Source organism: Indicator indicator, chromosome 13 (genome assembly GCF_027791375.1).
Source record: "Indicator indicator isolate 239-I01 chromosome 13, UM_Iind_1.1, whole genome shotgun sequence".
NCBI classification, from domain to species: Eukaryota; Metazoa; Chordata; class Aves; order Piciformes; family Indicatoridae; genus Indicator; species Indicator indicator.
This window is the reverse complement of record NC_072022.1, coordinates 14,448,505-14,465,416: the sequence shown is the minus strand read 5'-3', so window position 1 is coordinate 14,465,416 and position 16,912 is coordinate 14,448,505. Positions and strand designations below refer to the sequence as shown.

The 16,912-nt window shown below is 39.9% G+C and overlaps 2 protein-coding genes across 3 annotated transcripts in view; one reads left to right on the top strand and one right to left on the bottom strand.

Annotated features, from left to right (window-relative positions):
* LIMS2 (LIM zinc finger domain containing 2) overlaps positions 1-16,912 on the top strand; it is a 30,185-nt gene that overhangs the window by 816 nt on the left and 12,457 nt on the right. The window contains exons 1-4 of one of the 2 annotated variants that reach the window (XM_054386112.1): positions 1,281-1,294; positions 10,474-10,633; positions 11,442-11,508; positions 11,805-11,925. In XM_054386112.1, coding sequence (XP_054242087.1) covers positions 10,478-10,633; positions 11,442-11,508; positions 11,805-11,925 — 344 coding nt within the window. In that variant the 5' untranslated portion in view covers positions 1,281-1,294; positions 10,474-10,477. Of the gene's footprint in view, positions 1-1,280; positions 1,295-10,473; positions 10,634-11,441; positions 11,509-11,804; positions 11,926-16,912 lie in introns of those variants that run through there. The other variant, XM_054386113.1, reaches the window with a different exon arrangement.
* On the bottom strand, positions 14,078-15,112 carry GPR17 (G protein-coupled receptor 17). Its single transcript, XM_054386111.1, has one exon. It carries the CDS (start codon positions 15,110-15,112, stop codon positions 14,078-14,080), a length of 1,035 nt encoding a protein of 344 aa, XP_054242086.1.

Here is a 16,912-nt window from a genome sequence, read left to right as displayed (position 1 = left end):
TTGTAGCTTTTGAGGTTTCTGATTTATGGTTTTGCAAGTGTTACTTGTGCCTTTCTGCTGGGTCTCAGTAAACCCTTCTGTTTAAATGACAGAAGGGGTCTCTACTGGTTAATACTCATTTAGTAAAGTCATCACTTCTCTTTTTTCTCCTCTCTACCTTTCCAGGTTGTAGTCATGGAATATATTTCATTCTCATGCTACAAAAATCCTAATTTTTTATAATTTAGTAGTAAACAATAGCTTGTTGGTAATGGCTCTGGAGATTCATGGTGATGTTGATCAAATGACACTGACTCAGCCGCCCTCCTTTGTTCTTTTAAAAACTGACTTCTGTATTCTCACATTTTTACTCTTTTTATCCCTGTACGCAGGGCCAAGCTATTTGTGCTGTGGGATCCTTTTCTGTCTGCCAGAGTGGGTGGAGAAGGGGGTGGTTGAAAGGGCAAACTCTTGTTAGAAGGCCATGTTCAGTTATGTGCAGAGAGCTTTGGAGGCTGGAATGCCAAATATGTTCCTTCCCTTCTTCCTGACCCTCTGCTGCATGCCACTTCTGCAGTGCCTAGAGAGCAAAAGTCTTCATGGTTTTGTTTCTTGGAATATCCTTTATCCAAATGTGAGGAACAGTTCTGTTTGTGGTGTCCCTAAGATGTGTGATGCAGGACCCTGCAGGGAGCCACCTTAGAGATGCCAGGGTCAGATAACTAATCTGCACTAAACTGAAGTGTTCACTGTCAAGAGTTCTAACAGTGTGTTTTGTTTTTCTGTGTTTCTGCTTATTTGATCAGAAAGTCTTCTTAAATTAAGTGTTATATTATTTGAAGAGTCAGGATTTTTGTTTGTTTGTTTTGTTTTTTATCTCCTGGAGTGGATACAGTTAGATTATGCCAGTCTTAACAGAGAATGAGTTGCTGCTATAGACTCTCAGTGTGTTGGCTTGAATAGGTAATTACTAGTGGAATGCAGGAAAATGGTTGTCTGATCTTTGAGGCTGTAGCAGAATGGCAGATGGATTGTAAGAAACAATGCTGGAGCAGGGGTCTGTGTATCCTGCAGTAGCTCTTCTAAAATGTAAAGGCAACTCCCAAAAGGAAGGTGACTCATTGAACATCAGTCTTGCTAGTGTTTGTTCCAGTTGTCTCTCTGCATTCCCCTCCACAGTGGCATTGGGTGCCATGGCTGGCCTGAGACTTCAGGGGCTGGCATCCTCCAAACTTTATCAGCGCCGTCAGGATCGGCTAAGTGGCACAGGGTCGCTCCCAAGCAGCAGGACAGATACAGCAGCTGGGATACATGGGTATGTCTCTGAGATGAAGGGAATGGTGGTGGTGAAGCATTTTCCAGATTTGATAGATGTTCAATTTTGGTGGTGGGGCTTTTTCATTTAAGGCAGGAATCATCTGCGCACAGCCAGAGGGTATGAAGTCTGTTTATTTTAATTTCCAAGTAGATTACGACGGAAAGGATTTTCCTGATGAGAAAGCTTTCAGCTTTTGACAATAACAGGAAAATGACAATGAAGAGCCTTTCCCGTTTGGAAGCACTGTCATAGACTGTTCAGAACCAACATTACTGCTAGTCTTGTTCATGGTGAAGTGTGTAGGCACTGTGGGAATAAAGAAATGGTCAAATGCTGTAATTTTTCAACATGTTGATAAAATTCCTTGATTTTTAGGGCTTAGTAGCCCTAAATAGTCCTTACAACTTCACCTATACTGTTGATAGCAAGCTAGTCAATTTCAGTTTTTATGAACAACTTCCATTTAGCTTCGAGTATAGCTGCTTCTTGAGATTATTTAGAACATGTCAAACAAGTCTTCTTAAATCTGCCCAAACAATTAGAATGCAATGGAATAGGACCCCGACACTGGATTGCTTGATTTACTAATTACTTTTCCTGTGGTTCAGATTAAAATTTTACCTATCAGTTTTCACTGAAGTTAATTGTTAATTTTGGGCAGGAGAGACATTAACAGGAATGAAATAAAACTTAGTTTCTTGCATTTTGGGAGAACGATGACCTGGAGCAGCAACATGGGATCTGAAGTCTGTGTCACTAGGAAGAGCAGTGAGCGTGCAGGAGAAGAGATTGTTTTTCTAGCAGTCAGAAGTCTTGGTTTTCAGTCATTTCTTAGCAGGACATAGACCTGATCCTTACCTTTAACTGAACAGTTGGTTTGGCTTCTCAGTTTGAACTCTGTATCCCTCACTAGAACCCTACTTTTCCCGCTTTTCCCTTTAGCCTATAAATAGTAGGTAAATTTTCCATTTTTCCTGTACAAAGCTGTGCTTAGTGAGGACGGGAGTAATGAAAGGAATGGTGATGCCATTGGTTGTGAGAGGATGCTGTTCAGGAAGAGCGATGAACATGATGAGCATAGAGGGACCTGTGAGAGAAGAGAAAATAAGCATTTCAAAGGCAGCAGTGGAACACAAACAGCAGTGTGAACTGCAGATAAGGGAGGGTGAGGAGACAAATGCCCATCTCACGTTGTCAAAATGTAGTTTGCTTTCGGCTACTAACCTGTAAGAGCCTTCTGGAAAGAAGGTGTGTCATGGTTTAAAACCGTCTTTTTAATTTTTCTTTTCAAAGTTCAAGCAGAGAAAGCAGAAGAATGTAAATAAGTCACTATTGGCTGTAAGAAAGCAAAATAATGATTATTCTAAACACTTCCATTGGATAGATAGAAATGTTTAAGAACCACTACTCAAAACAAATTTGGGGCAGTCAGAGTTCTCGGCTGGCTTGCAGGGCTGTCTGGCTACTACTTCTTCTGGCTGAAGATAACACTGACCTTGATGAGCTAAGTCTAACAGCCTCTCTGCTTCTTAACTCTCTGCCTTCTGCTGGGGGGTCTGGGGATTCCTTCTGGTCTGGGGGGAGAGGCCCCTTCAGAGGTCTCTTTGGAGGAAGCAAAGGGAGCTTGGTTGTAATTTTCTGTTGATTGTACATATTTGTAAGTGTTGTGAATAGTGTATATTTGTACATATTCATTGCATTTCATCATAGATTGTACATTTGCTTGTAAATACAGCTTTCGTTTGCTTCCAGACTGAGCTAGCCTGGTGATTGTCTGTGTGGGGGATTTCAGCTCTCACACTGTTACAATGTGGAAGGCACAGTAATCTTTTCCCCATGATTTCAAATTATAATTTCTAATAATTTTCTTTTTTTTTTTCTGAATTTGTAAACACAACAGAATTTTCAAGCTGCGATTTTGTTTCTTTAATTTTTTAAAATATATTTTTTTTCTCTCAAGTAAATGTACTTAATATGCTATGCATGAAGAGTGGCCTGTTTTGAATGATATTTCTGTAGTGCTCAGCTCTACACAGGTTTGTGGGAGAACAAGGTTGGTTCTCATTTGCCTTCTGTGTCAGCTAGATTTCAGGAGCTGGAGCTGGTTGTTTGGAAAATGCTTATCTGTGTGAGATCCCTCTTTTTAAACCTATGCTATTAAATGTGCTGTGAGTCTGCTGGAGGAGGTGATGTGGGCAGTACTGGCACAGTAATGCTGACACTGATGGTTCTCCAAGTGTACTGCATCAGGCTTGGGCATATTAGTAAGTCTAGGAGGAGTGGAGTGAGGAGCTTGCTCTGAGGTCAAGCACACCTAGGACTGCAGGAATATGATGCCAGGTACAAGAATGCTCCAGGCCTGATACTGTGATGTGTTGAAGGAGGGAAGCTGTGTGTGTGTTGTTATTGTGACGTGTACGGAGCAAGGCAGACCATGCTTGTATATAAGCTATGTGCTGTCAAGACATCTAGTAAGGCCAGGATGGTTTGGAAGACGTAATATTTGTGGCTGGCAGTTATATTGGCGGGGGGGGGGGCAATACCTAGATAGGTATTTTCACATCCTACTTCTCAAAGCAAAGTAAACAGAAAGGTACGTATTTTGGTTTTACTCAGTTGGTGACAGTGCTGAAGATTGTAATGTGTTTAGGAACGTTATCTCCTGAATTATTTGTATTTTATCCACAGTTTTTGATCTATTGGTAATTTTTCTTTCTCTTTTCTGATAGGTCCTCATAGTTTTTGTCCTTTCCTCAGGCGAATGAAAGTAATATAAAAGTAGTGTTGCTGCTAGCTGGTGATAATCCATGAACACATTTGGGAATGATCTATTTTATCAGTGCTGGTAAACAAGCATGACATTTTAGCTCCTTTGAGATAATGGAAGTGAAGAAGAGAAAATAGACATTGTGGCTGAAGTGGCACAGGCTTGATAATAAAAGGGTGTCTTTCTGTATATAAGGTATAATCTGTTTAAAACCTGTACAATTCTTCATGTTGTTGATGTTTCCTTGGGCTGAGTGAACACTGCTAAATGTGAACATTACACTGAAGAAAGGGGAATTATTTTACTTTTCTCCAATATTTTATGACAAAGAAGTTAAACCATTTTAGGAAGATTGTCTAGATAAACATCAATTGCAGTGAAGGAGATTTTGGAAGAATGAGAAGAGTAGTTGAGGGTTGTTTTTCAGCAGAAGTTCATAAACTGATACCCCTCCTCTTTCTTTTGTTAGTCATTATCTGTGAAATTAATCATAAAGTCTCGTATTGTCCTGGCAAATTTAATTTTTTTTTTTTTTTGCTATTGTTGTCAACATTAATGACTTAAAGCCACAAAACCTCAACCATGCTAGGGCGTGGGAAGAAGTCTGTGTCCTCTATTTCTCTGATCTTTATCTTAGCTGCTGGCATCTGTGAATCTATGGTATACACGGTGTGTGACAGCTTTCTAGTTTTTTTACTTTTCACTATCCTAGGCATCTTGTGTATGTATACATGCTAGAAATTACTATGTAAATGTTACCATATCATGATATGTTTTGTATACACTAGTTTCTACTGGTAGACCAGAAAGAGCACAGAATATCTTTCTGGGATTCCCTAGAGGTTTGGGCTCCCGTATCATGAAATGTCTTCCTTTCTTTTTGTACTATCTGTAAGGCTTTTGGTCATTGTGGCATTGAAGTAATTCTTCATTCAGCAATGTGCTGGAAAACAATCTTTGACACTAAAACCAAAAAGGTTTAGAGACCAATTAAAGAAAATTTATGGGTTTTATTTGGGCTTTTGTGACAGAAGCTCTTCTTGTGCCTGCAGTTTCTTGAACTTGATAGATACTGAGTCTGTTCATCTGTTCTCCTGGTTGTCTGATTTTTTTTGTCTTGCATCCATGTTTAAGATACTGAATTCTGCTAACAGAATAGAATCTTAGAATCATAAAGGTTGGAAAAGACCTCCAAGATAATTAAGTCTGTTAACACTGCCAAGCCAACAATAAACCATGTCCTTGAGCACCACATCTACATGTTTTTTGAATGCTTTTGTGGGCAGTGACACCCACCTTGCTACAACCTTCTTTCAGGTAGTTGTGGATAGACGTAACAGTTCCCCTCAGCCTCCTCACTGAACAAGGTCAGTAGCACAAAGGCTGGAGCTTCTCCTCTGCTCTCTTCTTTAGTAATTTCCTGAATCTGTATGAGAATAAAAGCATGACATTTACCAGCCCAAATATATATAAAAACACTGGTTTTGGAAGATAGATCCAAACTTACTTGCTATAGGAAGTGATATAGGAAGGTAAAATGATTTCAAATCTTTGTACAGCACATGTACCAGAGGCACAGAATGATCTTCCAAGTTAAGTCCCACTTCTTATAAAGAGGTAATTTTTCATTTTTTCTTTTTTTTTTTCTTTTTAATTTCTGAGCAATGCTGACATTTTATAGTAAATACTTCTGTGAAGTCAAAGCATGAGAAACCCACACTTAATTATTGTGGTAAATAACTGATTTCTGTAACTCAGGTTCTTTGACGAAGTTATTTTGTTCAAGGTATGACAAGTAATAGTGAAAGATTGGAAAAAGCATTGTTTGAGCAACTGGTATTTGTGGGGTTTGCACAGGACAGGGTAACTTCAGGATGTTGAGCTGATGATCATGTTTTAATAGCCTTTTCTGTCTTTGTGTCACCAGCTTATTGTTAAAACAGAGGAAGATTCTGTATTTTACTGAATTGCAAAAAATCAGTTAGCAAACAGAACACAAAAAGCACTCCATACTAGGGACTGTCCTTTGTTGGAAGGATTCAGATCTCAGTATCTTATGATTGACACTAAGTCAAACTCTCTTGGTCACTCTTGGCACCACCTGCAGAAGACTGGGTTTTTTTGTGTTGTTCTTTCTCTCTCCATGCTGCTGGCAGACGTGGTTTTGCAGCAGTGTAGTAAATTGAATTGTAAAACTACTCTGAGTTAGAACTGTCCTCCCTTCCCGCCTTGGTTAATTTTAACCTTGAGCTAGCTGAAGGAATGCTTGTTTTTGCCCAATGAAGAGGGCACACAGGGGTGTGTAGTTGAGGGAGATAAAGTATGGCATACATGGAAGTAAAACTTGTGAATAAAAGTAAAACTGCTTCTAAGACAATGCTGAAGTTGCAAATTTTATCTTGAATGTAAAAGAATAAAATAGTTTAAGTTAAAAAGGATGCAAAGTCAGGAATGAAAAGAGAGCAGAAATGTAAAACTTGAGCTATGATTATCAAAGATCCACAGCTGCTGGTTTGTGTTACAGGAGACACATTGGTCAGGAGCTGATGTGTGATTTAGTCATCTCCTGTGAGGCCCTCCCCAACAAACTTCAGATGGGTTGTAGCTGAGGCAGAGAACTGTGTTATTTTGTGTACAGGCTCTTTTATTTTTTTCATTGACTAATAATTTCTCTCATGTATGAGTAACAAGTCACAATCATTAGCTCATTTGTAGTGTGGTATTTCTTGGACAGCTCAGACTGTATCATGGCCACCTTTCTTATGCCTTACAGGAAATCTTGTCAGCATCAGTCAAGTTCTTCTAGCTCAAACATTTTTGAGAATTTTTTTAATGTTTTCCATTTCTGTGTCTTTGATGTGCTTGTTCTGTGCTGCTGTGCAAAATCTGTAGTGATTTTCCACTGTGTATCACATTCTGCTGTAAAAACAGTGTTTGAACATCTTGACCAAAGATCCTCAGCTAGGAATTGGACCTTTTGCATCATTGTGCATCAGCAGAATAGTAAGAGAACTCCTGGGACTCTTCATACTCTCTTGCTTTTGCAAGTGAATGAGGAAAATTAATTTTCTGAGAGTTAAAAATTAAACCCAGATTTGTACTTCGTTGTAGGGGAAGACAGTGAGAACACAGGACAAGAGTACATTTGACTTCCACTAGGAGTTTTGGTTTTCCAATAGATTTTATATGATTTAGAAATTAGGGTTTACTGTAAGCTTACTCTGTCTTGACAAATGCTAGTTTGTCAAATGATAGTTTCATAGTGGAGGCTCCTGTAAGCCTTACTCTTATGACCAAGTCCCAGCATCTTAATTATCTTTCTCACTGACACAATCATAGGACTTGAATCTGAATCTCTCCCAGGATAAGCATATCCAGAAATGTTGGTGTGAGCTATCACACCTGTGGTCTTGCATTGTGTTCTGTGCAGGAACATGGTCGTGTAGGACACAGGCTGTAGTTGCTGTGTTCTGGTGTTGTCTAGGTGGTAGCTCTGCTCTGACAGAGTTCAACCAGCTGGTAGTTGGCAGTGGCAGGGTGGGTACTCATCCTTTCCTAGAGTGCCATTAAAGTCATGTTGGAGAAATAAAAAAAAAAAAAATAGGATTTTTAGAATGTTGATTCTGTGTTTCTAAAGCAAAAACTCCTAAGAAACAATTTTAGATCAAGCTTTGGTGTTAGTGTGTAGAGAGAAATGCCACTGTGCAGGAAACTCTGAGATTCCCTGGAATACTGTTTTACCTGGGTTTCTTCAGTAACCCAGTGGAGCTTTTTCACTGGTGTTGACATGAAACTTTCTTAATCATGGCTGCTGGCTAGCTCAACCCTTGGGATCCAGGCATCAAAGTTTTCAAGAGGGAAAAAATACTTGATGGGGATATCATATTTTCAAATTCTGGTACACATTTGGATGACATAATAGAGTGTGGCGACTGAAAACTAAGGTAATTAAATCTCATCTTCACTGCAAACACTGACGGTTTTGTGCTGACCTGTTCCTTTGGTTCTCTGTCAGGATGAAAATGTCTCTTTAACCTGTGATCTCTAGTGTACAAAATGACAGGATGTCCTGCTTGTCCATAATTCCGGTCCATGTCTGTTTTTTAAAGCTTCCTTGTACTGCAGTAAGGAAACAAGTTGTAACAAACTTCTGCTAAATGAGTGCCTCATTCTTGAAATTATTCCCAGCTCCCTTGGTCTTTGCCACTGTTGGAATTGCAGTGGCAGAAAAAATATGCTTTCTTACTGAGTGGTCATTCCAGGTCACACCATAGGGTGTTTGTACAGACTGAAGATGTGATATATTTGGCTCAGTTAAAGCACAGGGCTTGGTTTTGTAGCTGCTGCTTGCACTGCTGTCTGCTCATTCTAGTGCTCAGAGAATAAAGCTCTGGAACACAAATTGTGGCATTTTTGTAGGGTCTCTAACCAGAGGTAACAGAATCTTCTGCTATTGGAACATGCTTATTGAATTACTGCTTCTGTAAAGAGATTTGGAAAGTCAGGTTGTAGAATAACACTAACGATGGAAATTCAGTTCACCGAATCACAGACTATTAGGGGTTGGAAGAGACCTCTGGAGATCATCAGGTCAAACACCCCTGCCAGAGTAGGATCACCTAGGGCAGACTGCACAGGAACATACCCAGGTGGGTTTAGAAAGTCACCAGAGAAGGAGACTCCACAACCTCTCTGAGCAGCCAGTTCAGTGCTCTGTGACCCTTACCATACAGGCATGTCTCCTGGTGTTGAGGTGGAACCTCCTCTGTCCCAGCCTGTATGCATTGTTCCTTGTCCTATCACTGGGCACAACTGAAAAGAGACTGGCACCTTCATCTGGACACTCACCCCTCAGATATTTATAGATGTTGATACGATGCCCTGTCAGCCTTCTCTTCTCAAGACTGAACAGCCCCAGTTCTCTCAATCTTTCTTCATAGGAGAGATGTTCAAGTCCTGCAATCATTCTCATAGCTCTCCATTGGACTCTCTCCAGCAGATCCTTGTCTCTCTTGAATTGGGGAGCCCATAACTGGACAGCGTATTCCAGGTGTGGTCTCACCAGGGCGAAGTAGAGATGGAGGAGAACCTTCCTAGACCTGCTGAACAGTTTTCTTGATGCACCCCAGGATATCGTTGGGCCTCTCAGCCACAAGGGCACATTGCTGTCTCACCGATAACTTGCTGTCCATTAGGACTCCAAGGTCTTTCACTATGGAGCTGCTTTCCAGCAGGACAGCCCCAAGTCTGTACTGGTGCCTGGTGTTACTCCTCCCCAAATGCAGAACTCTGCACTTTTCCTTACTGAAATTCATGAGGTTTGCCTTCGCCCAGCTCTTTCCTTTCATGTTTGCATTATGTGTTTCAGGAAAACCGCTACACAAATATTTCAGAGCTGTTTAACAGACTGTAATTCTTTAATACTCTCACCGATGAAACTTGTATCTTTCTAATCATAGAATTCAGAAGGTGCCCAGAAAGAATAAAACAGTTTTTCTATATCTGAAAGTATGACAATATTGAATTTTTATGTTATTGGACAGTCTGGCGGTTCAAAGAAAGACCGCATTGCAACAAGAAACTCTTGACTCTTTCCTTACGGTTTTTCTCTCCCCGTTTGAACATGTGATATATGATTTAAAAACTGCATTCTGTTAATGAATAGAGAACTTAGATTACCACAATGGCAAGCATGAAAGTTTTGTGAAAGATGTTAAGGCCATTCCGATTTATAAGGGAGATAGAGGCCACATCCTTTACATGATTTGCAGTGTGGCTTTGGGTTTTTTTTTTTTAGCCCTACTTTCTGAGGAAATCAGGCTGCATGTGTTTGCCCAGGCATCCAAAGAGAGTTCCCTCTTCCCATACCTTTTTAACATGTTGACAATTTCAGCTGTCAGAAAGACAGAGGCATTGTATGCAACTATTTTCCAATGAATCTTGTGCATGTAAGCTGCTGGGTAGAGGGGGAAATGGCCTCTTGATTCCTACAGTGAAGAGGTGACAGCAGTGGGCTATCAGTGCTTACACACCAGAAAATCCTTGGAGGTGCACAGCCTGAGACCAGAAATCCCATGAAGGCAAGATCATTGTGTTTGCTGGACTACTGGTTTGTGTAAAATCCTGGATATTTGGTGTGAGCTATTAGGAGGATGATAGAATGAGGTTACAGACTGGTGAAGCAGCCAGAAGTGCACAGAAGGTAGGTCTGCTACATGAGCTTGTTCTGCCACCTGTGAGTTACAAGAACATTATTTCTAACTAATGTCAGTGCAGTCCTTTCCTTTTTTGTCTTCTTAAAGCAGTGAAAATATTCTGTTCATAGATGATGGAGAAACTTGGATGCTGTATTATATTCATGTGATTGGCTGTGACATTGCTGATGTTCTTACTCTTGTCTTTATTCCAGTAATATGTCCGATGCTCTTGCAAATGCAGTATGTGAACGCTGCCAGACTCGATTTGATCCTGCGGAGAGGATTGTGAACAGCAATGGGGAGCTCTTTCATGAAAACTGCTTTGTCTGTGCTCAGTGTTTTCGTCAGTTCCCAGATGGACTTTTTTATGAGGTGAGCTCTCTTACTCTGTGTAAGAGACAATAAATAACTACATTAAAATGCAAAGAATAAAGTGATAATTCTGGCAGAAATATGGATTTCTGTCTTTCTTGCATGCTTAATTCTTAGTCCTAAACATTTGTTGCTATTTTCTTAAAGGGCTTCCAACTTAATTTCCTTTTTTCTTACATACTCCTTCTTGTTACTGATGTATAACAATTGTGTGCTTCTCTTTGGGTAAGAGGCATTTTAAAAAGAAAATTGAAAATGTTTCTTAATGTCATTAGATACAAACAAATCTTTGTCTTTATTTTTAGATGATTTGTACCGAACATTTCCAATTGGGCAACTGAAATTGCTGAAACTATTTAAAAATGAGATTGAAGTATTTTACAGAATATTTGTGAGCACATATTTTAACTAACACATTATTTTAAACATGCTACATTCTTAATTTGCTGTGAGTTTTAGCCTTTTGTAGGAGGAGTAGTTCTGAATTTTGTGAGTGGAAAAAAAATGCAAAACAAAGTAAAACAGAAATTAAACCCAACTATAGGAAAAGAACTTTGAATACTTTAAGACTTCTACTGTCTTGTAGCAGCATTGCTACTAATTTAACTGTTTGCTACACAAATTCACCATGAGGCTGAAGCCATCTGTGGCTTTTTCTCTAAAAAAAGTCCTTAGGGCTTTCAAAAGCAGGTGATGGGGGGCTAGAACTGGACTAATTGTTAGTTTCAGTGGAAAAGCATGCAAAACTATCAAGACATAAGAGTAGCTCAGTTATTCATGAGGACTCCTTCTCTCATTTTGATCACAGTTTGAAGGTCGCAAGTACTGTGAACATGACTTCCAGATGTTGTTTGCTCCTTGCTGCGGTGAATGTGGTAAGAGATGGTGCATGTCAACACTGTGGGGTAACAGCTACAGAGCTTTGCAAACCTGCCACCATTGCAGTGACATCCAGCCCTGGGCTAGGATTGCTGAGGTCATTTTAAGGAGCAGGAGCTCTGGAGGGAAACAGCATGATAAAAGCAGTGATTTGGGGTATGCTGATTGTGGGAATAATTGTTTCAACTGTATCAATTCTTCTGGAATTAAAGTGGAAGGATTATGAAGGGCAGTAGACTTTTGACAAGAATGTTTACTGTGTGCATCTCAAGGTCTTGCTTTCCTTTTGCAGGTGAGTTCATTATTGGGCGTGTTATCAAGGCAATGAACAATAACTGGCACCCAGAATGTTTCCGCTGTGAACTCTGTGATGTAGTACTTGCTGACCTGGGTTTTGTGAAGAATGCTGGCAGGTAAAATGGAGCAGGACCTCTGAAATTTTTATCAGTATGTTACTGATACAGTAGTGAGGTGTTGAGAGCAGTCAGTTACTTGTACACTGAGAGATGAATCTTGAAAAAGTACTGAAGAAGCTTTAAGGAGCAGCCTGTTAGGAATCACAGAATCATATAATTTGGAAAAGACCTCTAAGATCATTGAATGCAACCATTGAGCCAACACCACCATGGTCATTATACTATGCCCTTAAGTGCTATGTCTGTGTGGTTTTTGAACACCTCTAGGGACAGTGATTCCACCAAGTCCCTGGGCAGCCTGTTCCAGTGCCTGACCACTCTTTCAGTAAAGAAATTTTTCCTGATATCTAAGGACATGGGAAATGGAATGAAGAACAGTGTTCAGCATGTGATTCCGTCAGTCTTCATAAATCATTTGTTTTATATCCAGAAATATATAAATGAGTCCTGAAGGTTGATTAATGCATTTAATTAAGAAGTAAGAAATAAAACGTGAAAGGGAACTTGTACAAAAGCATGCCATAATAAGAAAATAAATCGATCTAGCAGTTAGCAGACAGTGTTGCACAAGTCATAGATAATGTCATAGATAATGTTATTACTTCTTGAACAAAGTCTAGTAGTTTCCTAGATCTTATATTCTCACTAACTAAATGGAGGAGGAGGGAAGGAAAGGTTGTATACTTGTACCCTGTCCAGCAGGGAGTCCTTTCAACTGCCTCTTCCATCCTGCATGCAATTTCTATGCCTTAGTTTTCAGGGTTGGACATAACCATCAAAAGAAAATCAGTTAAGCTTGTTAGAACAAGCTGTTGAGACAGCACCTGGGCGACTTTGGGAAAGCAGTCAGGATTGAAGCAGTTCAAAGAAGATAAAATATGTTTGATTTCATAATTTGCAGGTCAAATCTTGAATTGGAAGGAGCTCATTCCCAAAAGCACAGAAATGGGATCCGTGTATGTATTTGTACATAAAAAATATAATTCAGTGATACTATTTCCAATAATATTTGTCTCCATAGGATTGAAGTTTCTTCTAGTAAATATTGTTGGAAACTCTTGAGTTCTTTTTCTCACTTCTCATTGTACCTGGTCTTGCCTAATCTGCTTGTGATTTACAGACATCTTCCACTGAATGCAATTTATAGCAGTGAGGATAGTTAAGATAATTCTTATTTTATCTGCAGTGAAGGCATAGCCTTCCTAGATGGGACCCCAAAAATAATTAAAAAACTCCTCAAAGATGTCTCCTGAGCAAAGGAGACTTCTCTTCTTCATATGCTTACTTTTCCTTCACTTTTGCTATTTGAGTTCATACTTTTACTATTTGATACGTAGTAAAGATGAATGCTGGATTCATAAACAGCCCTTGTCCATTCTTTAGTTTGAGAGTTATCAGGATATGTTTTGCAGGGAACTACATAAAAGAGGCCATGCATTAAATGTTGTCAAACCTCTGCAGCTTTGAGACAGTGGCAGAGAACAGATAGAAAAAACAGTGTGAAGCTAAGTGGTTGTTGCCAGCTGTGAATGCTGGGAAGAAGTAGAAGAATTGTAAGATCTGTCTTAATTCCAGTCCAGGTTGGGTGCATTGCAGGATTTATGCTTTTTTCTTGCCACCATTTAGTACAGTTAGCCTACTATGTATAAGTGCTTCGAATTTGGAGGCTTGAAGATGATTTTCAGGCACTCTGTCTTTTCATCAGGCAAGTCTGTCTCAGGGTGAATCTCTACTGCTCATACAAATTGAGATCTGAAAGTAGGCAGCATGCATTGTGTAGGGGAAGAGTCATTACTGAATGCTTTGGGAATTAAGTTTGGTTTGTTGTTTGGGTTTTTTTTTTAAACAAAAGACAGTAATTTAAAAGCCTTTTTTGCTCCCTTCCCTATTCCTAACTGTTCAGCCCTCAGTTTCACATCTTGAAATTGGTAAAACTGCACTTCTGTTTGCAGTTTCAGTAAGATAAGAATATGTGATCTTTGTTGTCAGAATTATTCTTATTAATTGCAGTCCTATTAAAAAAAAAAGACAGAACTTCCCTCCACAGGATGGGTTTGACTCTGGGCTATCTCTCTGCCTACATGCATTCTCAGCTGATCTTTGTGGAATACAGAGTGTTCTTAAGTTCAATCAGTGATAAGAGTTTTGTTCATAGTTCAGATTTAGCACTTAGTGAGCTTTCATTTGTCTTACCCTCATATGTTTGAGGCAGCATTACAGTCTTCTTGACACAAAACAGATTGCACAAAGCCTCACGGAATTTCTCAGCTACGAAAAAATACATGACTGGGTCAAGGGCCCCATTTAGGCTGGTGAGGCAGGAAGTGATGCGGTTAGCAAGGGCTAGAAGACGCTGTGTTTCACAGGAAGTTTTGGTCCCATTGTAATGGAGAATATAAATGTAGCGATTGACATGATAAGGTACAAAGCAAATCAGAAAAATCATCAGGACCATGATGATCATTTTGATAGCTTTTTCCTTCAGGTGTTTCTCAACTCTGTTCCCACTCTTCAGGCTTCGGATGATTAATAAGTAGCAAGTCACTGTGGTAACAAATGGGAAGGTGAATGCCACTGCTAAGGACACGAGGGCATGACGTGAGGCTTTTTCTCTGTAGAGCTGCAGGCAGACGGTTGTGTCCTTCATCTCAACTGTCTGCACACTGAGCAGCAGAGGTGCCATTGCAACCCCAACTATAACCCAGAGAAAGGTGCATGCCAAATGGGCATAAAGGGACCTGCGGAGCTTGATGGACTTCACTGGGTGCACAACGGCTAGGAAACGGTCAATGCTAATACACATGAGGAAGTAGATACTGGCATACATGTTGAGGTAGAAAAGGAAGCCAGTGAGTCTGCATGGAATCTCACCAAACGGCCAATGGTTACCAGAGAAATGGTACACCAGCCGGGTGGGAAGTACCAGCACAAAAGTCAGATCAGCCACCGCAAGATGCATCAGGAAAATATTAGCAGGTGTGCCTGACTTTTGGTCCCGGATGAAGAGCCAAAGAGCCAGGGCATTGCCAACAAAAGCCAGGATGAAGTCCAGGAAGTAGAAAGTGGCAAAAAGGATGTTTTCCAGGTGTGACTCTTTGCCACATTGCTCTGATGTTTCCAAAGAGAAAATTGACTGATTTGAGCAGTTGAGGAGTACACTTGAAGGATCTGCTGGACCATTCATTTTTTCACCACAGTTTTGACGGGAAAAAAAAAAAAACAAATCCAAACCAAACAACAGAAACCTGAAAGAATTAAGACAGTGTTAGAAAAGAGCCTGGTTTTGTGAAGAAAAAAAAACAACCCCAACCCCTCTTCTTCCCCTCTCTCCCACAAAGACATGTCTCATGTTTGGTAGTATTCATATTTAATACAACAGGTCAGTCTGAGTTTAAATCCTTGTAGTAAAATTAAAAATACATTATTGTCCACTGGATTTTCCAGACTATTAATTCCTGTTGAATAAACCACTCTGATGAGCTAGCTAGCTTATTACAAGCTTGTGTCCAACCTGTATTGAGATCAGTTGAATAAAAGTGCAGGGAAATGCTTGTGTTTGGTTAATGGAAGAGTGGAAGTGGATTCTCTGCCTAGGTAGAAGGTTTTTGTATGTTTAGTGTTAAGGCTTGATTCATGACTGAAGAGCTCCTTATGAGTCAGCTTGTCTGAGTACAGGTATCTGTTGTAAGGTGGCCTAGGTGACCTTAGAATATCTATCTTGCTCCTAGAAGAGATGGAAGACAGATTGGGTATTGCTGTTGTTATAAAGCCAGCAGGGTTCCTGAAAATATTTGAGAATTATTTTAGTCCTATATTTAGGGCAAATTCATCAGGGTCCAATATGGGAGGAAACTTTTCAGATGGGTTAGGAGCATCTCATTTAAACAGCAAAAAGTACTGAATTGACTCAGAAAACATTAGGATGGTGTTGGTTACTTGTCAAAGTATCATTCTTCCCTTCAGCTTTCTCATTCTAACAGCTTAACTCTCTGTTTTCCTCCCTCAAAAGCCTGAACTCCACTGTAGCTTATCTAGGGCCTTTTCCAAGTAGCAGCTTAATAAAACTGAGCTTAGCTTCATCAATCTCAGTTGTCTGTGTGCTCCTGAACAGCATCAATAAGAAGTAAGATTTTCTGGGAAGTACTTATGTCTTTTTACACATATCTTGTCTGTAGGTAGAGGTAGCATGGAAATGCAGCCAGGCTGAGTTGCCAGTGCCATCTCTGTTTCTTGGATTCCTTGGAGGTGTTAAGAGTATTGTGTCGGTGTGAGCTGAAATTCCCCCCCACCGACAATAACCAGGCTAGCTCAGTCTGGAAGCAAATGAAAAGCTGTATTTACAAGCAGATGAAATGCAATGAATATGTACAAATATACAAAATTCACAACATTTACAAATATATACAATCAACAGAAAAAGCACAACCGATCTCCCTTTGCTTCCCCCCAAGGGGACCCTCCCAAAGGGGCCTCCCTCTCCCAGGAGTTTCCCCCCAGACCCTCCTGGACAGAGAAGCAGAGTTAGTTAAGCAGAAAGTTGTTAACTTAGCTGCCAAGGTCAGTGTGTTATCTTCAGCCAGAAGAGAAGAAGAAACAGCAACCAGACAGCCCAGCAACTGCCCCCACTGCCGAACGCAGAATGTGCAGAGTGCCTACTTTGTTTTGGGTAATAGTTCTTAAACGTTTCTATCTATCCAATGGAAGTGTTTAGAACAATCGTTATTTTGCTTTCTTACACCCAATAGTGACTTATTTACATTCTTTCACTTTCTCTGTTCTGAACTTTGCAAGGAAAAATTAAAAAGACAGTTTCAAACCATCACAAGTATGTACAGCAGTACCTCCGTTGTGCTTACCATTGCATTTTGTACTGATTGACCATTTCTCTATAATATTGAATACATCTTTAAATGAATCCATTTTCCTCTACTGAGGTTAAAATTTTAAGATGGTTGCAAACATTGTTAGACAGAATTTTCAGTCT

What these genes read in the sequence shown, in the direction of transcription:
- GPR17 (XM_054386111.1), bottom strand. Translation starts at nt 15,112, where the DNA reads ATGAATGGTCCAGCAGATCCTTCAAGTGTACTCCTCAACTGCTCAAAT.